This window comes from Anser brachyrhynchus (genome assembly GCF_964034855.1).
Source record: "Anser brachyrhynchus genome assembly, chromosome: Z".
In the NCBI taxonomy this organism is placed as follows: domain Eukaryota; kingdom Metazoa; phylum Chordata; class Aves; order Anseriformes; family Anatidae; genus Anser; species Anser brachyrhynchus.
Window position 1 is genome coordinate 25,559,395 of NC_137697.1, and position 25,771 is coordinate 25,585,165.

Genomic DNA, 25,771 nt, shown 5'->3' on the forward strand with positions numbered 1-25,771 from the left:
GAAATAAAAACATGGGACTGCCATACTATCCTGCTTCATCTTTAAAGAAAGAATTTTAATCTCAATATGATTAAAATTAAAATGAAAATTTTATTTCAGTATTTTCAACATATTTTAAAACAAATATTTCATATTTTCAGCTTCAGGTGCTGTATGATGCAGTGTAGTTTGAAAAATGTAATGTAGATAACAGACACGTGTTCTCTCTTTGCCCCAGTACTCCCTTCTGAAACAGCAGAAAAATGAAGAATTAATAGCCAAAAGCTTAAGTAAATATTTCTTCCTTTGCAGCAACACCTAAAGTACATGCAGTAGGAAAGATACGGGGTAACAGACAGAACAAGAAGAACAGAAAAACTGATTAGAAGCACAAGGAAATTGAGCCCAATCTACAGTGTAATCTGAATCAAGATTTAAAAAAAAAAAAAAGTCTTTTTAGAAAAGAAAGTGGTAAAAAAAAGAAATGAAATATAGCCCAATCTATGAATTATCAAAATATGGCTAATAGAATATATGTACCATAAGACCCACATAATTAGCTCCCTAGCTGACATCCTCTTTGAACTAATAATATACGTGTACAGTGTAGCACTGCAGTCTCATTCCCACTTTAAGACTATACACACACCAGATGTCCTATGTCCTGTGCTACCACATATCACAAAACAAAAGAAAACAACACGTATTTGCACTACTAGAGAGAATTAATATATATATAGCAAACTAACTTTGGGAAACTCATCTTCTACCTTAATAACATCCTTGTAAAATAACACATTTAAATTCAAAAGAAGAAAAGTTATAGCAATAGTATTGATAAGCTCTTAAAAAAAAAGTATTTTTTTTATTTTTCCTCATGGTTTTCCTCATTCACCAAGTTCTTTTGCTTCAAAATAGAACAAAACAAAACAAAGGTGATAAAGGAATGATTTAAAGAAACTTTTACTTAGTACTTCCTGGGATAAACTCACCTGTGTCCAGTTTCCAGACTAACTTTGGTACCTACAAGTAAGTGAATTTGAATAGTTTTAAGTGGGAATGTCTTTTAATAAAATTATGAAGAATTAGATTTCTACAGTAAACATCTATTGAGATCTTGGAGTTTAGATTCTAAAATGACAAGCAGACGCGTTCAGCAAAACCAGCAATGGCAAGGGGTGTCAGCCTCCACCAGCTGCCTAGTACTGGCCCTGTCACACAGAGCACGGCCATGCGAACACGTCAGCCCTACCTCCACAGAGCCCAGTCACTAAGCTAAACCGCCAGTCCTGTATGTAGAGTAAGGGGTTGAACAGGCACCCTGTGAGTGGCAATTTCTCAAACCACTCCACTGAAATCTGCTAGAGCTTTCTTGCCCATAAACCTAGGTAAAGAGACTGTTTAAAAGGGCTTAAATGACTCACTTAACAAAAAAAGTGACGTTACCGAGAGCAACTAGATGTATTTTGAACCATAGCCCACTGTACCTTTCAGAGCATACTCAATGTACACATTTAATTGCTGAAAAAAAATCAGACCCAGAAAAACACAACAAAAAATAATAATCAAATAAATAAAAAATAAATCCTAATAAAGAAGCTGATATGCATCCTTTCTTCATGTTATTTGTACTGACACAACATACCCTGCCTGTTTCCCATTTCTCAGTCTCCTGTTTTTACTAACTGTAATTTAGAAACCATTCAATAGTAGTTCTACACAGAGATAAAGTAGTCACAAAATAACAGAATGGTTGAGGCTGGAAGGGACCTCTGGAGGTCATCTGGTCCAACCTCCCTGGCTCAAGCAGTGACACCAAGAGTGGGGTGCCCACTACTGTGTCCAAGCAGATTTTGACGATCTCCAAGGAGGGAGACTACACAGCCTCTCTGGGCAGTTTGTGCCACTGAATGTCCAGTCATTTCAGTACAAAAATTCTCATAGGGGAACAGAGGAACAGTGGCTCAATAAATAGATTTCTATCTTTAGAGGTCTTCAAGACATAGCTAGACAAAGTCACAGCTGACATGATCTGGCATCTGTGACAGTAGTACTTTAAACAAGGAACCAGACTACGTGACCTCCAGAGGTTCCTTCCAACCAACTTTTCTATGCCCGGGGCTCTTTGAAAGACTGCCTTGCAGGGTATACGTACATTAGTAACAAACGCATAGTAATCAGTAACTCTAGGCTGCACTGCAGAGATGGAACATAAATCAGACAATGCTTTCACCCAATCTATTTGTTCACGCTTCTCCTCCCTAATCACATAAGAATGAAATGATAACACTGCCCATCAAAATAAACCAAGAGTTTCCCAAACCAAAACAAGAAGACTGAAGAAGATGATGATCTTGAAATACTGAGGAGGTCTTCTCCTTCAGTAGTTGCAACTACATAAAGGAAGTTACTGTTACACCTACCATCTGGAGGCGCTAACAATGGCCTTCCATTCCAATAGTTACAAGTTATTTTTTGTTTGGTAGAGAAATACTTATTTGGACAAGTACTCAATAAATGTTTTATAAAGATTAATAATTAGATACTAGTGTAGTCTTATTCCTGTTTCTGCTACATGGCAGTACTTATAATGAAGATTAACACTGTACTGTACTTTTCTTTTATATAAAGTTCAACTTCAATTTCAATTTCACCTCGAGTACTGTGTTCAGTTTGGGGCCCCTCGCTACAAGAAGGACATCAAGGCACTCAAGAGAGTCCAGAGAAGGGCAATGAAGCTGGTGAGGGGTCTGGAGAACAAGTCTTAAGAGGAGCAGCTGAGGGAGCTGGGGTTGTTCAGCCTGGAGAAGAGGAGGCTCAGGGGAGACCTCATCGCTCTCGATAGGTACATTAAAGGAGGCTTTCATGAGGTGGGGGTTGGTCTATTCTCCCACGTGCCTGGTGACAGGACGAGGGGGAATGGGCTAAAGTTGCGCCAGGGAGGTGTAGGTTGGATGTTAGGAAGAACTTCTTTACTGAAAGGGTTGTTAGGCATTGGAATGGGCTGCCCAAGGAAGTGGTTGAGTCGCCATCCCTGGAGGTCTTTAAAAGATGTTTAGATGTAGCCCTTAGTGATATGGTTTAGTGGAAGACTTGTTAGTGTTAGGTCAGAGGTTGGACTCAGTGATCTTGGAGGTCTCTTCCAACCTAGATGACTCTGTGATTCTGTGATAAAGTCAGCACTTCCTTTTTTTAAAAAAAAAAAAAGCATTATTTCCCCTTAATGGAATTATACCATAACATTACTGAATAAGGAAGACTGATTTGTATTCAAATATATACAGATCAAAAATACGTTAAAATAATTCTACTTTGCTACAAATGGAAGTATTCTAAAGCTAGGAAATGTCAGCCTACATTATTCCTGTATAAACTTTTATTCACCCACTACAAAGATTCAAGTGTGCCATGATTACTAAGTATGTCTCCACACTGATTCTTCCAACAGGCTCCATATCTCACTTGGGTTTCAGTTCAGACGAAAAGAGGATATGAGACATCTTACTTGGACAGAAGTTGCAACTCTCATCTCTTTTCCCCTCCCATACCGCAGCAGAGGATCAGCTCTTTGTATTCCATTTCCAGAGTTAAGCCATTTGTGAGATTAGGGAAGGGACAACTACAGACATCTAAGGCAAGTGCCCTTCCGTGTTCAGTGAACACATCAAGAATGTGCAACAAATGAGTGCTCCTTTCATTCTCTACCAGAGAATAAAGGGGAAAAATAAACATCTTATTTTTCAAGCAAACTGCAACATATTAACCTAAATTAAACTATAATTCAGTTATCTATGGATAGAAAATAAAAACACTCTAGGAATTTGAGATAGTATTTCTCTCCAATAATGTGATACCAACCTACATCCAGGGCTGGTGGCATCACAGCACAAAAGCTGAATTGGTACATTTCCTGACTTCACCTGCTGACACGACGACTTGAATATCAAACTGAAACAAGTACACTGTCAATATGCTTTCAATCTACGTTAAAGGACAGTGCAGTTGTGTAACACTTCAGCTATTACACCCCCCCTTTTTTTTTTTTTAAATAAAAACAAACTCCATCTTGTAGCAGGAATGCAGGAAAATAACTTTTTTTTTCCCCACAGAGCAAGCCCCTGCTCACCCCTAGAAGCTTCAAACTGTATTAAACACACACAAGTAACATTAACTTGAATACTGGACAACTTGGATACCTTAACTTGGATACTAGATACCTGTCCCACTAGACAAGTTTTGAAGTTTGAAGGATGATGAAGGAAACCTGTACATTGAGTATCAGCATAAGCCAGTAACAGAGGTAGCTGAAAGCAATAAAGTAAATATGAAATAAATGCTGTTCTCTGAAAAGTAGATTTCAAAGTAACTGAATGTTCTATGGGAGGGCACTCATTGAAATACTGCTTGAAACAATGTATTCCTGGTTTCATGTATCACTCAAGCCCTTAGGTAAAGACAGTATTTAATAAACAAACAAAAAAACCCCAACAGAATAAATGAACAAAAATAACTCAAAAGTGAACAATTTTTACATCACTGCTTTTTAATTTAAAATTCTAAATTAATGGTGATCATCAGAGTGAATGAAGCAGAAGAAATACAACTTCTGTGAATTACTTCTGTTTTGAGCTATCATCTGTTCTATTCTCAATTCCAATAGATAGGATGATTTCTAACTGATAGTTAAGTGCTGACTGTTATTGATTTTCCTTCATCATTACTTCATAGAATCATAGAATCATAGAATATCCTGAGTTGGAAGGGACCCTTAAGGATCATCAAGTCCAACTCTTGATACCGCACAGGTCTACCCAAAAGTTCAGACCATGTGACTAAGTGCACAGTCCAATCTCTTCTTAAATTCAGACAGGCTCGGTGCAGTGACCACTTCCCTGGGGAGCCTGTTCCAGTGTGCAACCACCCTCTCTGTGAAGAACCCCCTCCTGATGTCGAGCCTAAATTTCCCCTGCCTCAGCTTAACCCCGTTCCCGCGGGTCCTGTCACTGGTGTTAATGGAGAAAAGGTGTCCTGCCTCTCGACACCCCCTTACGAGGAAGTTGTAGACTGTGATGAGGTCTCCCCTCAGCCTCCTCTTCTCCAGGCTGAACAGGCCCAGTGACCTCAGCCGTTCCTCGTACGTCTTCCCCTCTAGGCCCTTCACCATCTTCGTAGCCCTCCTCTGTACACTCTCCAACAGTTTCATGTCCTTTTTATACTGTGGTGCCCAGAACTGCACACAGTACTCGAGGTGAGGCCGCACCAGGGCAGAGTAGAGCGGGACAATCACCTCCCTTGACCTTTCTCATTTCTTTCTACTTTCCTCATCTAGCAATCCAGTCAGCAGGGATCCACACTTGACCAGCTTGATAAACTTCTGCAACAAAATGCCCAGCTTCACAGATGAGGGGAGAGCAGTGGATATTGTCGAGCTGGACTTCAGGAAGGCCTTCGACACTGCCTCCCAGAAGGTCCTCAGAGACAAGCTGCTGATTTGTGGGGTGGATGGGCAGACAGTGAGGTGGACTGAAAACTGGCTGAATGGCCAAGCCCAGTGGGTGGTGACCAACGGAACGAAGTCTACTTGGGGGCCAGTAACTGGTGGTACACACCACAGGTTAATGCTGGGGGCAATACTGGTCAACATCATCATTAAGGATCTGGATGATGGCTGCAGTGTACCCTCTCAGAACTGGGAGGCGCAGTTAACATGCCAGAGGTCATGCTGCCATCTAGAGGGACCTTGACAGCTGGAGAAATGGGCTGACAGGAACCTCAGGAAATTCAACAAGGAGAAGTGCAAAGACCTGCACCTGGTCAGGAACAACCCCAGGCACCCAGCTGGAGACCAGCTTGGCAGAAGAGGCCCTGAGGTTCCTGTTGGATACCCAGCTGAACAAGACACAGCTTGCCTTTGCAGCAAATGGTTGCCAGCAGGTGGTGGGAGATCACCCTTCCTCTCTGCTCAGCATTGGTGAACCTGCACCTGGAGTGTGGGAGCCAGTGCTGGCCACACAGATGTGGAGAAGAGTCAAATTAAGGGCCAGAGAGATGGAGGGACTGGAGCACCTCTTCTATGAGGAAAAGCTGAGAAAGCTGTGACTGTTCAGCCTACAGAAGAGAAGGGTAAGGGGAGATCTTACCAATGTATATAAATCCTTAAAGTGACAGTGCAAAAAAAAACACAGCCAGGCTCATTTCAGTAGTGTGCAGTGACAGGACAAGAGGCAGTGGGCACAAAATGAAACACAGCAGACTCCGCCTGAACATCAGTGAATTATTTTTTTTTTAAACTGTGCAGGTGACCAAGTACTTGCACAGGTTGGCCAGAGAGGTTGTGGAGTCTCTCTTCTTGTAGATCTTCAAAATCCGCCTGGATAACGTCCTGGACAACCTGCTCTGGGTGACCCTACCTGAGCACAGATGTTGGAAAAGACGTCTTCCACAGGAGCATTCCGACCTCCACCATTCTATGATTCTACAGATTTATGATTTCTAATCAAGACATTTGTTTAACAAAGTCATTGCTGAGAGTGAAAAAAGAGTTCACAGACCCTTTACATTTATTCCTTTTAAATAGTATGCTGTCTGAACACTTCTATTTTAAGATTTATTGGAAATCAACATTTTATTAGAAAAGAGCCCTTTAACCAGGTCTGAGAAAATTCTTGGAAATGCTCTTGACATTTGTAAATTACCTCAGCAAGAGCAATACAACCCATTTATAGTTATCATAATGTAAATCATCTTGCCTTGAAAATGGGAATATTTCTAAAGATTGTGTAGAACTTCATTATGAATGTTCAAGACCTTATGGCTCCTGTTTGAAGACGTCAATCAGTGCTTCAAATTATAAAATGACAATATCATAGAGTAGTAATTCAATTTTTGCAGCATATGCAGCAGAGCCTTATTTCCCCAGAAAAAGAAAGGTGGTTTTAACATTAAACTGCAAAAATTCCTGCTTCTTCATTGCATTCTAGATGCAACTCCACTGTTCCCAAATCAAGAAAACAGCAAGAGTTTTCCTCTTTGCAAATTTGTAATAAATATCACGTCTTTCAAAGGTTTGGCAAGATCTGAACATGTCCTGCTTTCTTATTGCTTTCCTGATCTTCTATCTTGAACCCAGCATCTCTCCTTTCATAAAACATAACACGCAGTGATCTGGAAAATGAAGCATTACTACAAACTTTTGAATCTTCCACATTGACCTTGCATACACTTTTATATAGTTAAAACAGCAATGCAGGTCTGAACAAGTGCATTAACAATGCTGACTTACAGAACAATGGAATTAAATCCAATTGTACATGTTTCCAGGTTTATTAAAGTTGACAGACACTGCGGCTTGATGCATCAAGAACACTGTTACAACTTGCAAAAGAAAAGAAACCACAAATATTTGTAGAATACCTCCTTTAAAGTTTTCAACATTGTTAATGGGCTGTTCCAGATACAGAGGCAAGACACCATTAGAACAAATTTTTTTCCACTCTGAAGACAAAGGTGAAGACAAAACCCCCAAGGACAGTATACCAGATACTACAAAACTGCTGCCAGGCTGTTAAATTCATTCATTCACATTCAGGTAGAGCTCTATCTCATACACAAAACTGAAAAAATAAATTAAAAAAAAATACTCAAATACTTAAAGAAATACTCTGATGAAATAAAAATACTGTAAAATAAAGTTTAAACAGATAGATTGCTATTAACCTTTTCGAGCACAAGTATAGGGTATAGAATTTCCATTAAGGTTCTTCTAAAGGATAATCTTTCAAGAAATTGCTGAAATTACAGCAGATGTGTGTTATATTGGGGTTTTCTACACCAACTGGAATATAAGAGACTGAAATTACACTTACTTCAACATCTGCTTCAGGCACATCAAAGCAGCCTCTCATCCCTCCTGTTTTCTCAACCCCCTGGATGTTTTGAATTTCATCCAATCCCTGTTTCAAGTACACAGTTAAAATTCTTGTGCTTTTATATTGTGCTTTGCACTGCAAACTTTGCTGTTCCCCATGATCTACTTCAGTGTAGCTGTTAAGATCCATCAAGCCTACTACAATTGACACCATCCGAATCATGGTTTTACATCCTAGTTCATCTAAATCCAGTAATAACATCTATTTTAAATGGATATCCAGTATGCTAGTTGCTTACAGAACTACCCTCACATGAGTCTGTCCTTCTATCACAGACATTCACTTCTTAACCGTTTATAACTCATCACCTTCTTGAAAGATAAGAATGTTTGCTCTTCAGATGCCTTTTCACTCCTTGTCTACATGCACAGCAAGACAAACATTGAGCTTCCCAGAAGAATGTTATTACCTTCTAGGTGTGAAGATGTGGGAAGTCAAAGTCTGACTTCAGAACACTAAACACTCTGATCTATGCTGAGGTTAGACCTTGATTACACATCCCCTCATATTCAGTACTACTGTCTGCAATACTGACTCAGAACACTGGCACAGTAATAATCACAACCTTGTATCAAAGATACGGATTCAATAACATGATTACATCTTCCATTTCATAACTTCTAAAGAAGTTCCATATCTGTGGCAACAGTTAAAACATGGTCATATTCTCCAGTAAGTTTTGCTCACAGTAGTTATGAAAAGTTTTCAGCTAAAAACTACCCAGCCAATCTATATTCATAAACACCATGTTTTGGGTATCCCCTTACCACTGCTACAGCAAGCCAGTAATTTGGCAATCATGTTAATTGAAACATGAACTGTAATTCAAATTTAGCTGCCTTAGAAAATCCATCTGAAAAAAAAATACCTTGTCAAAAATTAAGGAAAGGTACTCACTTCCCCATTCCTGATGATCTGTACTATATTCCTTAAAAGTATAAGAGAGAAAAAAGAGCAATGATTGCTATGAGTGTATTTAAATCAGTGTTTTTGTGAATTCAGAAGAGGTTTTACCAAGTTACTTTCACTGTTCTACACTGAAAGAATATTGTCAAAGAAAACAAAAGTTTTAGAAGAGCTTTGAGGAATACTATTTAACCTTAAAAATGACAAAACAGTAAGAAGCAATTTCTGTTGCATGGCATTATCATGAGTTCCTTCCTCCAATCTAATCCTCTCCTATCCAGTTCAGCCGAACACATGTAGGACTAATGGAGATTTCGCAAGCATAGGAAGGTAAACTATCACATAGATCCGTAATCCTCTAAGAAAACTTTCCTCCTGCAAGGTCAGAACAACAAGGGAAATCCCCCGAAGATTAAGAGAGGAAAGACAAATGAGTACCAAATTTGTAGGACCTTTCGTATCATGCTCAGAACTGCTTGTCACCTACAGATGACAAACAATGTCTCACATTCTCCTTTGGAATGGAAACAAAGATGTCATGTCAGCATAATTTGGGACTATACAGTGTATCAAGTCGTTAGACAGGAAAAGTCAAAGTGGAGAAGAGGAATCTCCATCATTTGTCATTCAATGACACAAGAGCTCTGTGTTAAGGTTGCGAAACTCCAAGCAAGCACCGTTAGAACACATGGCAGAAAGCTTTGCTCATCTCTTCTGGATTTCCTCCTGTACTAACACACTTTTCTTCCTGTCTGAAAGTGACAATCAAAGGGAGTAACTCTACAACCACAGTGTTCTCTGACAACAAAAATACATATAATTAAAACCTAAGCTCAGATGACTAACTGCATTATTTCTCAGTAGATACTGGTCTACTGTTACAGAAACTTTAAAATATACAGGAATTGTTTTCTGCATTAAGTTACCTCTGGTGACATTAAGCTCCTTATGACAAAATATGGAATTGGAAAAACCGAAGCACATAGCATCCTACCGCTGAATTTACTCTTCATTCATGAAAGACACACATTACAATTGAAAGAACAACTGTTTTAACTCACACAGTTTTTGTGGTGTAAAGTGTGTGAAATGCGAATATGAAAATACTTTCTAATAAAACTCAGCACAAAGCTCAAAAATGACAATTGGATAAATCACCTCCATTACAAGCCAGTATTAGATCAACTTTAGATAAGTCTTGGAATTAAGAAACTGTAAAATCCAAGCTCTAGCTATACTGGTAAATATATGTAAGGATTAAGGAAAAGCCAGGGATTTCCATCTTTACTTTTACTATCCAATGCACCAAACACAACATACAAAAATGAAAACTGACTGGAAGAAGGTTCTCTTTTGAGAGAGTATCAGTTAAAGACAGAAATTAGAACTGAAAGACGTGTCTATACTCAGGAATTGCTATTCACTATATTAGAATTAGCATTACAGTTTCCACCAGCAGTGCAAGATTAAGTTTTTGATCTACTCAAGACCAAGAATTCTTTAATGTTAGAGACCACAAATTAGAAGTTAAAATAAGAAAGTATTCAGAAATTACATCATCGAATATATACCAGATATATAAACACATTTGTTCTGTGAGAACTGTTAATTATGCATTTCTTTAAAAAAAGTCATGTCAGCATTTACAGTTCATCCAACAGCACTTCAATTTTTTTCTCTTCATCCTTAATAACAAAAAACCTTTTAACTATAAAAGAATTCTGCTAACATGCTATTAAGTATATCAGGTAACAAGACTGAGGAAAACAGGAACCTTTTTTGAACCTTCCATATTTTTGTAAATGACATAGGAAAAGCAGTTATCACAGTAAACCTCACCTCTAACAATTAACTTCAAAAGCTCCTTCCAAATATGACATTGTTTTGCTAACGGTAGTAGTCTTTCAAAACATAGTCTATTAAAAAAATAAACATTCCATTTGTTCTCAGGACTGCATAATTCATAGAAAGTAGACTTTTAAGCATGCAACATATAATAAGGCCTCCAGTGAAGGTGACATGATTTAAATACTTCCTCAGAAAAAAAAAATGGTGCCCCTCCCTTTTTTTCCCCTTTAAATAGTTCTCTAAATGAAAAGGTTCTTACTTGCAATTTGGATCGTTACTTATTTTGCTGTCTGTTTTTAAGATGAAAACAGTAATACATTTGGAGAGCTAACAGTCACAAAATTGAATACAAAATACGTTACTTTTCCTAAATACTACATATTTGAAAATAAATTGTAACTCTTAAAATTTATGTTTAGATGTGGGCATTGACATTTTCTGGAAGGAGGAATTCATGATTTAGATGGTAAAACAGTTGTTTGGGTATTCTGCACAAATACTTGACATCTAAAATATAACCTGCTTTCTTAGCTTTAAATTTCCACTCATGCTCTAGCTAAAATGCATTGGCAACAGTTCACTGAATTATCTTATTCTTTAAAAGATGGTTTTTAAGTACAGTTTTTTGCTTTTGTCTCTTTGTTCTACAGCTAGAAACAGTATTTCACCTTCCAGTCTACACTGTTCTGAAACCAGGACTGTTACATCCTAAAATACAGTGTTTGAAGCAGTCTGCTAAAACCTTAAACAGGTAGCTTAAACCATGACTCAAGAGGATAGCAGATGAAGCTTTATGGTGGTTCACATGACATCAAAAACACAGCAGCTAACAGACAATTTAAACTGACTCAACAACTTCATGACTTTACTATTTGTTTTAAAGTTAACTGAAATCTGGACTATGTATCACCCACCTAAAACACTTAACAAGATACTGTCCACATCAGTCATAGAGAATTTATGCAAATAGCATTTTAATCTCAATTGTTTGACTTAGCAGAAATATTATCAGGCCCACAGTCAACGCAGTGTTGTTTGGTGACCTAAGACTGCACAGTTCTAGCAGTAACAACTTTAGAATCATGATCTCATGCAATTACTCTACGTTTCTCTGTAACTTGGATAAAGTACTAATATCAGAAAGGGGAAGAACATTGCCAAAATTGATGTGATATAACATAATATAGAATAACTTGACACTACTCTCTGAAGCTCTTCCAATGAGTTATGTTCTCTCTAGATAAATTATAGAAATGAATCATGGTTTAATTACCTTATGAGCCTGTTTTATATGCTTGTGTTATTGAACGGAAGCATTCACACTAAAATTAATATCAGAACAACATCACACAATAATGCTGTCCCATTTCACAAAACAAAATACTGACAAATCTGCTAAGAAGGAAAGTTCAAAACAAATCAGTATCCCCCTAATTTTTATTACGGGTAAAAAGTGTCAACTTACCAGACTTGTGCTTCTTGTGTTTTGCTTTCTTTTTGATTATGAACAACTTGCTCTGGATCTCAGATTTGTAAGATTTGAATGGATGAAGATGAACTTCACGCCTTCTTTGCAAATCATCAATTTTTTTCTGTAGATTTTCATTTAGAATATCCTTCAACTTCTTTTTTTTCTTTTTCTTCTTTTTTGCCCGCAACTTACTTATTTTCTTATTTTTTTGAAGTGAGTTCTCCAGCATTGTTTCTTTAGCAGATTTGTGGTAATCTATTTCTTGGTTGTCATTATGAGTGCCATTGACAAGCATTTGGCAAGCTTTCAGCGTGTTCTCTTTGAATGGACTGATCTCAACTGTTACTCTGGCCATTTCAGCACAACCTTGTCCATTCTCTGCAGGCTTTCTTTCTCCTGAACTAAAGTCACCAGCCATGCCAACAATCTCTCCTGAACTAATTAAATTCCTCAAGTTCTCTTTATAACAACCAGTTTTTTTGATGTCACTGACTCCTGAGGTCTTCATTTCACAGTTAATCTTGATCTCTGTAGTGACACTAAAGCTATCTAAACGTTTATCTTTTTCTGGACAGCTAACAGTGGAATCCACACATTTCCCTGCTTCTGTCTTGGAACGAGGTAGCAGCTCTTCTCTACCACCAGAGCTGACATCCCCGTTGCTTTTCCTTACATATTCATGTTTTGCTTTCTCCACTTTAATACGTGGCACTCTTTTAACTTTGATGGGAGGAGATGGGAATTCAGGAGCCCGAAAAGGTTTTTGTTTGTAAATCCGAACATCTGCACCACAGAACTGTGGAAAATGAACATAAGCATTCTCCAAGTAGTCATAACCAAGAATTACTTCTCTGCATTCATGGATAGGCTGTCCTAGAACAGCATCCTGAACATCCTTTTGTGTTTCATACACAAAATCACAGAGACCTTTTAGCAGCCACACTTTTTGGTAGAATGGTAGTTCGTGAAATGGTTTTTCCTGTAAGGGATTAACTTCTCCAAGGACTTTAAAAAACTGGGGACACAATCCAAGTTTTTCTGCAGAGCCATTAGGATTGTCAGTCTGCCCTACAACATTATACCAGTGTTGAACTTTCTGTCTAAGTGCTGCTTCCCAAGTCCTGTAAGAAAGTGTTGGCCTGCGATGTAATGTAGATCTGCGATGAGGAGGACTTAACAAAGAAGTCATTATTTTAGATAAAAAAGCATTACACTGAGGCATCAGAAGACAACGTTCCAATTCATAGAACACTATTTCAGGTAGGTTTAAAATCTGTTGTGCTAAACAAAGGAAATGACCAATAGCTGGAATCTCCCACATTGTTTCCATCCTTGTAGGTGCTGCTTGAGCTAAAAGTGACTTTTCCCATTCTTCTATTTCTTTCTGACTAGCTTCTTCTGCTTCTTTTCTTTCTTGCTCTCTCATCCTATTAGGAGAAAGTTAACAAAAATTCAGGTATCAGGTGGATTAAAAGAAACTGGAAGAAAAACAGATCAGAACTACAGCATGACAAACACATCTTAAAGTAATACAGAACACAATACATAAAATTTTCATCTAGTTTTGTATTACACAATGCACCACTGCACCAAAATGGGAAATTATAGACCCTTATTTCTCATCACCACTAGTTTAAAAAGGGGAAAACATAAGAAAAAACTGGTAGATAGCAACAGCTTGGATGTGCTGAATTATTTATTCATTTTTCTATTTTTAACATGTATCCCCTTTAGTCCCCACATCTCTCCTTTTTGCCAGGATTCAGTATCACCACAAACCAGTATTTTAGTAGTCACCTACCCATATAAAAATCTCTTAAAACAAATGCCAGATAACTTACTTTCAAATTATTGCCCCATGGCTTGTGTCATGTCACCTACCTTTTAACTCCCTTCTTCAGTATACAAATATGAATGCCTAACTTAAGTGCTTCATTCAAACACAAGAATGTGAATTTCTCTCCAAGGAATAGGCTTGTTACTAGTTTGTGTGCAATGGTGGTCAAAAAGGAAACAAATATTAGGATGCATGAAGAATGTGATGGAAAATAACACTAGAAATAAAACATCATTACATTAATAAATGGTTTGCCCTCACCTGAAAAACTGTATTCAGTTCTGGTCCCCCTATCTAAAAAAGGATAGAGCAGAAATAGTGGGTATTCAGAAAAAGAGGTTATCGGTAATCAGAGTCCCATAAAACTTCTGAAAAATCTTGGACTCTATACAAAACACTAGCAAGAGGAAACATGACAGCAATATACAAAACTAATATGAAAAGACTAATTGAGCACTTCTATTTACTTTTATTTGCAAATTCATCATGACATTCAAAAGCAACAAGTTTAAGAGGAAAAAATGCTGCCACTTCAGATAGTAAGCTAAAGGTAATTAACTTACTAGAACACAGGATATGTTAATTTAGTTCCAAAGTGACAAATAGGACATCCGCATTAATTGTAACAGTATCAAGGATTACTAGTAATAGGAGGAATTTTACTTCCGTGTTTAAATGGTAAACAAACATTTTTGCCCCAAGGCATGACCAGAGCAGATAGGATTAGCATACGTCTGTACTTTCAGGATATTTTTTTTCAGAGCTATTCCAAAACTTCTCATATCTTTTCCTCTAAAGCTTCTATCACTGTCCACTGCTAGCAACAGTCACCTATGCATCACTGATGTGAACTAATACTGGAATTCACGTCCTCATTTCCAGATTGCTAACCTCCAATTACTTCTCTTCATAGGTAAGTATCAAATAAATGTCATGTAACCATTTAAAGCAGCAATGCTTTCCAAATTCAGCCAAAGAATAATGGTATATTAAAATCCTTCTTTTGATGTGAACCTACTAGTGGTTTTCTAGCATGAAGAATAAGCATATTCTCATTCAAAGTAATATCTAAACATGTCAATCTCAAGTAGTGTGACAAAACTAGTTTGGTGTACATTTTGGTGTCATGCAGGAGAAATATGCCATGACCACAAACTATAAAAATTTTCATCCTCTGTGTGTTTAAAGTGACATAGAAAGATTCCACTAACAGTTTTATCTACTACAAATAATTAAAATTCAAGTGACTTGTTACCAAAACTTGGTCAGAAATTTTTAATACGAATTATGTGCATCCCTGTTGTTTATGTACCAATCAAATGCTTAAGACGGATTCATGTAAAACAAAATTAAAATGCAAATAGGTCAGTAAATTCCCACCTTCACTCTCCCAATACATTACTAATCAAACCATATAACTAATGGTATCTAAAGGCAAAATCCCACTTTGCAGTACTGATTTAAAAATATAATGAATGTGACCTAAAGACAGAAATCTCACTTGCCATTTTAGGTGTATAAACGAGTAAAGTCAACAATACTACTTGCATCGGTAAAGTGAGCACCTTAAAAAAAAAAGGGGAGGCGAGGGGGGAGAGAGAAAAAAACATTTGATATTTAGCAGGATAAACATCCTTACATTGAAAAATCCTCTGGACAAACATTTGGCTTTTATGCTGACAGCAATTGTTAATAAACTGTTGTTTCCTAGTTTTATTTACATTTATCAGGAATATGTTTGCAGACTTACACTGTGTTTATAATAATAACACAAACCATCCTAAGGTCAGGCTGACATTTCCAGATGAACAGAAGACAAAATATTCTTGGAACACATCTGCAGCAGTTGTTTTGCAGCTCTTGAGTGGATAAAAGCATAGTACCTGACCTTAAAACTCAGCAGTCATGCTCCCTAAGTAGAGGGATTACCTATAACAGAGTCCAGATACAACTCCCCACATTTCTTACCATCTTCTACCTTAAGTCAGCGGACACATCTCAACAGCTAATTAATTCTCACCTGCAACAAATTTCATTTGGATGTGAAAGAAGGCAAGATTATAGATACACTTTTTCCCCCACTTACTCCTAAAACCACTAAGAAATTGAATCATTTTTCATAACTCTCTTTTCGGTTATGAATCCATATTATTTGTCTGACAGCTCCAAACACGGTAAACGTACTGCTTTATGCTAAAAGGTAACACATTCAAACTTGGATGGCAAGGTACAGGAAGTTGTTTTAATTCTACAATAATTAGTTTCTCCAAACATTCTTTTAAAAAACAAACTAGTAAGCTAAAAGCAAAATAGTAATATTAGCCGTTATTCTAAATTAAATTAACATTTAATGGTTAGGAGGACGCAAATACGGGGATGCCTTTGTTACTTTAATTCTACACCCGTAAAGTCTTCCATCACATTATCACATATTCAGTATTTTTCCACAGGACCCAGTTCATTCCTTGCTCACAACATCCTCATAAAAGGCAAAATTGAGACTGTATAAGTACACCTAATTCAAAGATTTACTAATTTAAATGATTGATCTGCAACCTAAATTGCATTCTCCAAATGTTTTAGCAAACGTGTGAAACTTAAGGACAACATTTTCAGAGGTGATAAAGACAATGAGGTGCCTCATATAATTTTCAACAATCCAAAGCCAAACAGAAACTTAATTCCCATTGAAATAAACCAGTTTACTTTCTATTATTCACTAGGGTTTTTAAACTATTTCAGTAAGAATCCATACCTATGCTTTGGTATATAAGTGCCCCTTAAGAGGCAAGCATTTCCAATTATGTAGTAATTCCTCAATTATTGTTAAATAATATGTAAGTCAGTATCTGTATTAATATGCTACTAAAGTATCATGTAACTAAGCCGCTGAGTAGAACCTCAGAGAAATGTAACTAATAATTCAAAGAAGATATTTGATATTCTGATCATTAGAACAATTTACCAAAAAGATAGCTCCTAAGTAAGATTGACAAGAAAACTAAATCAGATGTTTTTATAATTGTACTTGGAAAAAAAGTGCTTTTACTGCCATATAGAAACTACCAGCTGCAAAACAGTGAAATGCAAAGGCATCTTCTAAGTTGGATCTACCATGATGAATTTATCATTTGGGGGAGGTTATAAATAAATAAATAACTAAAACTGTGCAAGAAGTGGATAGACAACAAGAAAAAAAAATTATCTACAAAGTATACCTATATAAGAAATAACAAAAAGATTCAGAGCAGGATCTGTACAAAATTAACTACAGAAAAGAACAGAAGAATCACACTTTGGGATTTTCTTCCAAAACATGCAACTGAAGAAAAGCTTGCTATATAAAAAAACACAACCCAACAACAACAGAAACCATCATAAGATTCCTGTGCCTTATGAGAGGAAGTATCTAAAGCAAAGGATTACATATTAATATGGACCTCAATTGACAATTTCTTTACCAACAAGGCTGAATTCTATAGCAAGGCTCCAGCATTAGCAACCTTGCTTACCTGGGGCTAGAAGTATGTAACTCAGGCAGCTAAATAGTCTAAGCTATTTAGCTAATAAGACGCTTATTAGCTAAAAAGCATGTGTATGCTGACAAGTCAGCTGCACAGCCAGAAAGTAAGTACTTTTTTTGTATGCCAAGCTGCCCACTTTCAAACGGGGTAAACAACAGGTGTTCCTGTCCAAACACAACCAATTTGCCAACACACAAACAAGTTATACTACCATATTACACACAATATTATGGGAAAAAATTATCAACACAGGAAGACTGGGAGGAAAGAAAAGTTCAGTACATTAGAAATTAAAAACTTAAATGCTTCACCCACCTGAGTTGAGCATCACATTCATTCATAACTATACTCAGACATGGGATAGCCTATATTACAGCAATAGATTTGGACATTCCATTTTTTAGGAACTGTGATAAAAGACTCAATGAAACAACCAATACTAATAATCAATAAAATAAACTGCATCCAAACAAGTAGTGCTTTACTTCTAAGAATATAGTTTACACCATAAATATTACTGCAATACATTAAAACAACTATAAATTCTTCATTAACATTTTGTGGCCTGAAGAACAGGTGGATAATTGTTAATTATCACATATTTTTGCTTAAGTTTTCATTGCTAATTTAGGACAAGCTTTAAGTAGATGAAAATAACTTCAGCTCAGCAAACTTCAACTTCATTACAAAAAATGAAGAGAGACTGAAAGGCAAATTCAGTAAGAAAACGGGCACCTGCCAACCGACGAACTCTGTAGCTCTATGGAATGCTGGCATGGGTTAACTAGAAGGAAGGCACTGAAAACTCCAGTAAGCTACCCAAGGCTGCAATCTTGCATGCTGTTTTGAAAAGTACCTGTTCTGTACTAACCTTTGTGTATCAGATTTCTAAAAAATAAACTGATTAACCGTTTTTTCCTTATAACGGATACAAATATATTCAACATGATCCATTATTTTATCAATAATCCAAAATACGCTTAGGAAGTTGCAATACATTTTTGAAGGAAAACAGTGCCTCACCTTAGTGTTGCAAGAATGTGCATCTACATATAAAAAATACTAAGGAAAATTGCACATGTTGTCAATAGTACATGGATATAAATGATGTACTGCTAATTTTATAGGCCTTACAATTTCCAAATCTTTTTTCATAAAACACTTTCACAATGTACTTGCTGAACACCTGCATTATGGTGAGCATTATGGTGAGCTGAGAAGCAACTGGTACAGAGAGGTGTAAGTAACTACAGGGTCAACCTGTTAGTAAATAAAAAAAGATATCCAAAGCATGATTATTTGAGTATATCAATATACTCCAAGTAATATCCAACCAGCTATTTACTGACACATTGTTTTTACTTACTAGTAAGTGCCATAGTGCAAAATCATAAGGCGTAAGGAGGCAAGCTAGTTATGAACTTCTTCTGCTCTTGTAGAAGATTCTGTAAGATCAGTGCCATGGAGCATCCTTCCCACAGGATCTGGGACTTTTGAGTATATTCAGATCCGTGGATGTAACCAGTAATTATTACAGTTTTGTAGGAATGTGCTTAAAACAGGTGTATGAAAGGAAAAAACTTAAGTAGATAGGTTCTATTGACTGTATGGATTAACTGAAATCCTATCAGGATGTCCTCTTTCATTGCTGTGTGACCAAATTCAGATATCTTGAACACAAAGTTGAACACAGCTCACGAGAACTCTACCAGAGAAATAACAACCCTAGTGATCTTTGCTTTTCACAAAGCATGAGGTAGATTAGAAGAAAGACACTATCGTATCTAGGAAAGAAGTACTGTCTCACACTCAACTCAGCCAAACTGTATTGCTTCAAATCTGTTGAAAATGATGATTGCCTGCAAAATGAGCGTGCGTTGGTTATATATGGGAAAAATCTCTAAAACTGTAAAGTTTGAAATAGTTGGAGCATTTTGCTTCCTAAAGCTAATAGTTATCATCACGCTCCACATTCAGAAACAGTCTGTCAAATTACTATTAAGGTATACACATTTATGAGCTTCTCAAAGCAAAGCACGCCACAAACATCTTTAAACACTGCCTGAATTACATACCTCTTAAATTTAAGAGATTTGAAAACTGCAAAATCCCACAGAGTTTACTATGTACACACTGTAAATTTGCTACCTAACTGGCAAGGTGAAGTGCCACATTGGTGACATAACAGGAATGGCACTTGCAAAGATAATTTGCCTCCAGCTATCAGAGAGGGAAGCACTGACATGCTACAGTCTAGTTCTGTGATCATTTTGGTAGTTTTTAATCTAATTTTTGCATGTAAAACAGCTGAAGAACTACAATAAATCACAACTGAGCTAACCAGAAATATTGCTGTGGATGCTTTCAGTTACTATTTAAAGTATCAAAATCTGAAAATAATAGCACCCTTAAAGATTATATTATGGCACCGTTAAAGATTATATTGCTTTATTATTTTTTTTTCAACAAGGTAATAAACCAAAAACAAATTCCTTTATTTGTGGATGCATTGTGCTGAAGTCTGGGTTCATTCATGAATTAAAGACAAAGAACATTACAAAGTTTAGTGATGTAAAGGCGCCTTGAGGAGCTACCTCTGTTAGAGAATTAAGATGATATGGCTATTTCAAGACGGAACAAAATAGTTTTCCCTTTTACCTTTTTTCTTCTTTTGCTCTCAGCTGTTCCTCTTGCCTTAGAACCTGAACCATCACAGACTCGAACATGCCCGCTGACAAGCCTACTAAATTGCGAGGTGTGGAACGACGTCTTGTTGAAGTGCATGGTGTTCCTTTCTCATCTTCCTGCCCATAGCATCCTCTAGATGTTACTGCTATTGATGTTTTCTCTCTTAAATGCCTACAAGAGAAATACAAGTCAATTCACAATTACTGTTTCCCTTACCAACTGTACTTCAACGTCATCCATAGATCAAACATATTTACTCAGGACTAAAACAGTTATTGTTCACCCGCCATTCACCAGAGTTGCCATTTTTTGACTTTGAAAATTCCATTATGAAATTGTAAACCTTAAAACGAATAAATTAACAAGATATTTTCGTATCTGTTAAGAATGATGGATACCTATCTCAATTAACCAAATATTATTTGGAAATTGATTTCCCACTTCAAGCCATAAATATTTGGAAAGAAAATACTTCCGCAAGACTTGAGATAAGAAACTAGAATTTTCAGAAGATACCTAAAAATACTGAGGAAAATGTATGCATTCATTGTTGTTGCTTTGTTTAAACAGTTTATTTCAATTGGAAAATTTAAAGATGTAGGCCACCGCACCACAAAGTTGGTTCTGCAATTACCCTTCATCTTATACAATGTTTCAAAGTACAGCAGCACAGCCATTATGAGAAGTGACACTACCACATAGTCTCTGAAAACAGGATGGAAAAAAATAAAATCCAGCCCCCCAAAATCAACCTCCCCTCTGAGGTAATTTTCTGTGGTTTGTAATATCTGAGAATCATACAATCAACATTATTGCTGTTAAGGAACATTGAGTGAAACACTGATCTGAAAGGAAGCAAAGATGATCATCACAAGAACTACTTCTGGTATTTCATTTTACAAATAAACCAATTCTGTTAAACAAATCTGTCTGATACAAAATTTGAGACTTCTAGATTCCAGAATCCTTTCCATTTCCTACAGTTCTTAGACTTTTTCCAAGCTAGTATACACAGACTTTAAAAAAAAAAAAAAGCACTCCTTACAAATCCCTGAAATGTTAATAGAAGATTCACTATATATCAAGGTAGAATAACCTTTAGGCTGTTTAATATTTCTTGTTGATTAAAACAAAAGAATGTGCCTTTGTGAAAGAATGACAACAGCAATTTTCTTTCAGTAAATATACATATTGCTATTTGATGGCACGTCACATAAATTGACTTATGCGATTTCTAATAAAAAGGCACTGAGCACTCTCATGTCCTATCAAGTCCAGTAAGTATTCATTTCATTCAACAAAGGCTTCCACAAAACACCCTTCACTTCAGTACAGCTGAGACACTGCCATCATGCAACACAGAAATGAACTTCGGGCGAATCTTTCAAGCTCTGCTTGATTAGCTATTTATTTTCCAGCAGTAATTCCTTTAAGCAAGGATTTATTTATTTATTTTAAAAATTGATATTGCTAATTTTCTCAGGTAAAACTTCACATCCTATCACAGGTTCAGCTCTTCCCATCTACTCCCAAATTGTCCCAAAGCTACTGTTATGCAAAAGCATGGTGGCTGAAACACCAGCACAGTACATGTTCACAGAGTCTTATTCAATTGAGTTCTGCACAGCACTCAAGTGTTCCCACTGTACAGACAAGGTTCTTCTTACCAGCTGGCAGCAAGGCTCTGTGTTGCTAGCAAGTTTAAGCTTGATGGACATGGACAGCTTTATGTACTTCCTAATACCATTCCTTCTTGTTCACCTTCACCCTCTCCCAAAAAAAAAAAAAACATCTCAGCTTTAATGTGAGAAACATTAAGTTACATGCAAGACTACTGGACCTTTCACTGTAAGAAGCCACCATATTTTTAATGAGACTAAGCTGTGCTTATGTCAAATTCAAGAGAAAACGTGTATTTCAGTTGTGACTTTAATTGGGCTTTGTACAATATGGCCTGAAAACCTTCCATGGTCAGCTGCTTTGGCTGAGAAACAAGCTCCTGCCAGGCATTTATGCTTAAACATATCACAATTTCCATTTTGCCATGTAAGCCTGTAACTACAATATGCCAGGTGTTACCTTCTGTTTTATCATGTATATTTCCAAAATATATTCTGACACTAAGTTACCTATTTCAACGAAAGCGCTTCAGCTCAGCATTTTATTGTTACTCAAAGGCAGTAAGAAATTCACAGACTACAGTAACTATACAAAATGTATCATCTACTTTAAATTGAGAAGGGTATTAATTTTAAAGAGACAGTCATACAGAATTTGGGCAGCGTCACTTGCTTTTACCAGCATAAAGGAAAGAAAGGAGCATTTGACATCTTGTCCAAACAACTGTGTCTCCATAGTCTTAAAAGGCTTCTTTCAGAAATAAAATCTTAGTCAGGAAATGCTAACCTCTATTTTGCATTTCAGCATGTCCAGCTTTGGTGTTTCCAAAACATTTTTAATATTTGAATGGTCCCAGTAGGCACCACTCCTCTTTGTAGAAGTGCTGAAAGCTTGAATGTTTGATCCTACCGGGAACCATTCAAATGTTTTTTGTTTGTTTTTAAATAAGCGATTCAAATAGTATTTTTTTTTTTTACATAAAGAGAAACAGAGGGTTATGTTCTACAAAAAAAAAAATAAAGAAAAAGAAAAAAGAAACACCATACCCTCCTGTTCTACTTTATGCATACGGCAGATGCCAGAGCCGCTATAGAGTTTTCTACACCTACCGGGACAGCAGCGCCAGTTTCTGTTCCAGCATCATCTCCAGCTTCTGGGCCTGTTTGGAGAGCCAGTGATCCACTCCATGCAGCCGGTAACATGTCTCTAGCATGAGCCGGAAGTCACCCACGAAATCTGCTATCCCTGCGTACTGCCCACCGAGGAATTTCTCTTCCATCTTCAGCAGCCACATTCCAGCCGGCGGCAAGGACTGACTGCTACAAGGACCCGAGAGGGAGCCACCCCCTCCTTCCTCCTTTATGGACGCCTGATCCGCGAGCGGCTTTAAAAACGGTGCTGTCAGCGGCCGGTACTTCTCCAGGAGGAACTCGCGCAGGATGCGGTACCCCTGCTGCAGCTCGGGGCTCAGGCTCTGCTCCCAGCCGCTGCCCAGGCTCTTCCCTCCCGCACCGTCTCCATCCTCGCCCCGCTCCTCGGCGGCGGGCCGCTCCGGGTCCATGTCTCCCGCTCCTCTCACGCGCGGGGCCTGGGCGGCTGCGGCGGGGCGGGCCGCCAGCGCCGGGCCGGCTCCGGGGGGCAGCTAGGGGCCGCCGGCCGGGCGGAGGGGCGGCATGGGCCTCACCGAGGCACCGAGACGCGCGTCAGGCCCTCGCCACGCTCCCCCGCGGCGGCGGCCTCAGCCCTGCCCCCAGCCGCGGCCGGGCGGCGGCAGCAGGAGGAGGAGGAGGAGGGGGGGGGGAGGCCTCCCCCTGCCGTGCCCGGACCCGCGCACGGCCCCGCCCGGCGGCCGCTCCCTCGCCCTCGGCGGCCGCCCCCGCCCGCCCCGAGGGGGCTCCCCCGGCCCCGCCCCGCGCTGAGTGAGGGGAGGCCGCGCGCGCACCGCCGGCGGTTAACGGCCCCGCGCGGCCGTTGGGGGGGGGGCGGGAGGGGGGGGGGGAGGGGGGCGAGAGAAAGGGACGCGGCGCCTCGCCTAGCGCGCATGCGCAACCAGCCGCAAAAGGGAGGGGTGGGGGGGGGTGTTATGGGCGCCAGGTGAGGTGGCGTCATCAGAGGGCGACCGCGCGCGGCGGGGGTTGGTGCGCGTGCTCGCGCCGGGGGGGGGGGGGAGGGGGAGGGGGAGGGGGGGAGGGGCGGGTCCCGGCGTGTGGCGATGGCTCGGCGCGGGGGCGTCGCCGCTCCGCTGGGTTCGCAGCCCCGGGCTCTGCCAGAGGTTGCGGCTTCCCCGGCGAGCGGTGTGCAGAGACGCCCTCTGAGGACGCCCCCCCACCTCCTCCCAGCGCGTGTCCCGAGTTAACGTTGTGTCTGTCTCATTAAAGGTGTTCCGCAGCTGAAGCGAGCTGGAGTTTGTAAAAGCGTTCGGTTCCACGTGTCGAAGTACTTGAAGAGATGCTATGTGAAGCAGCTGCGGCTTCAGGAACAGAGGCTGCTAGAAACAATAAATGGAAAGATGGAACTGTCCCAAGGGTCCGGTTGCTGTGTCGGGAGCTGGGGGTCAGCCTCTTTTCACAGATAACCAGTGATAGGTCTAGAGGGAATGGCCTCAAGTTGTGCCAGGGGAGGTTTAGGTTGGAAATTAGGACACATTTCTTCTCAGAAAGAGCAGTCAGGCGCTGGAGCAGGTTGCCCAGGGTGGTGGTGGAGTCACCACCATTCCTGGATCTGTTCAAGGAAAGGTTGGACCTGGTGCTTAGGAACATGGTTTAGTGGGTGACAGTGGTGGCAGGGGGATGGTTGGACCAGGTGATCCTTGAGGTCTTTTCCAACCTCAGTGAGTATATGATTCTATGATCTTTTCATATTCGCCCTTAGACACTTTCCAGTCCTACTCCACCACAACAGTGGGCAGCAACTTACTGAGGAACATTGCCTGGGCTCCAGCGGGCCCTGCAGTATTGTTATCAAGCGTTTGTGAGAAACTTACTGTACTCGCAGTTTCAGGATAATCCCCTCCAACATAAATGGTTATGTGAAAAGCTTAGGGTGCCTTGTTATGAGAGAAAATGACTGCACAAAAATAAAAAAAAAATCAAGGATGTTTACTGTGTGCAGCCCACTGCACCTTTAGGGCATTACTGTCTTCTCCGAATGGTAACTTTCTGCAGAGGTCATTGCAGAAACCATGCTCATGACACACTCTTGACAGGAATAAATCATGCTATATGACAAAGTAATGCAGCACCATTCCTCTATCATTATTGCCCTTTCCATTCTAAGGACACCAAGAAATTTCCCTCTGTTCACCCCTGTTTGGTCAGAGCCAGCTTTTGTAAGTGTTCCTGTCAGGCTGTTTTTCTAGAAGGACTGAAGCGGTAGGTACGGCACCCAGCTCACGCTGATGTACTTTACATGCAGGTTTAGGCTACAGGATGGGACTTTCGGACTGAGAAGATGAGCAAAAGCCCCCTCTAGCTTTGTCTTCCAACCCCAGTCTGTGAAGCTCTGGTACAACCCGTGCACTGAGGTTGATTTGCCTAGGTCCTTCCATCTCTCCTTAGCGCTTATGGAAGCTGATATTACAGCTATGTAGCTTTATCCTCCAAAACCTCTTGAATTAAAAACTTGAATGGAATGAGATCAGACACCCCCAAATTCAGGAGGTGGTAGTGGAGCTGAGGCAGTGGCGTACCTCCAACATGGAGGGCGATGCAGTGACCCTGACAAGAAGACCCTTTTTCATCAAGCATTTAGCAATCCACAGATCAGATAAGGTGAGCGTAGCCATGCACAGTGCCGTGTTGGGGCCTGCATTGTGCTGTGCGTTTCCCATCGCCTGAGGATAAACCCAGACAGCCCGTTGTGAGAACGGCTGGCAGCTCCTACTTTGTACCAGTTGCTATGCCACTTGCATGTCCTTGCCTTTGTCTAAAACTGCAGCAACAAGTTCCCATGCCAGTATCTTATTTCAGAA

General features: G+C 39.2%; 1 protein-coding gene across 3 annotated transcripts in view; it reads right to left on the reverse strand.

Annotated features, from left to right (window-relative positions):
• BRD10 (bromodomain containing 10) overlaps positions 1-23,582 on the reverse strand; it is a 59,575-nt gene extending 35,993 nt beyond the window's left edge. Inside the window, exons 1-3 of one of the 3 annotated variants that reach the window (XM_080574384.1) lie at positions 22,911-23,582; positions 20,152-20,352; positions 12,127-13,559 (exon numbers count right to left, since the gene is read on the reverse strand). In XM_080574384.1, the coding sequence (XP_080430510.1) occupies positions 12,127-13,559; positions 20,152-20,352; positions 22,911-23,362 (2,086 nt within the window). In that variant the 5' untranslated portion in view covers positions 23,363-23,582. Of the gene's footprint in view, positions 1-12,126; positions 13,560-14,230; positions 14,264-20,151; positions 20,353-22,910 lie in introns of those variants that run through there. The other 2 variants (XM_080574383.1, XM_080574385.1) reach the window with 2 other exon arrangements.
• Between the last annotated feature and the right edge of the window lie 2,189 nt (positions 23,583-25,771).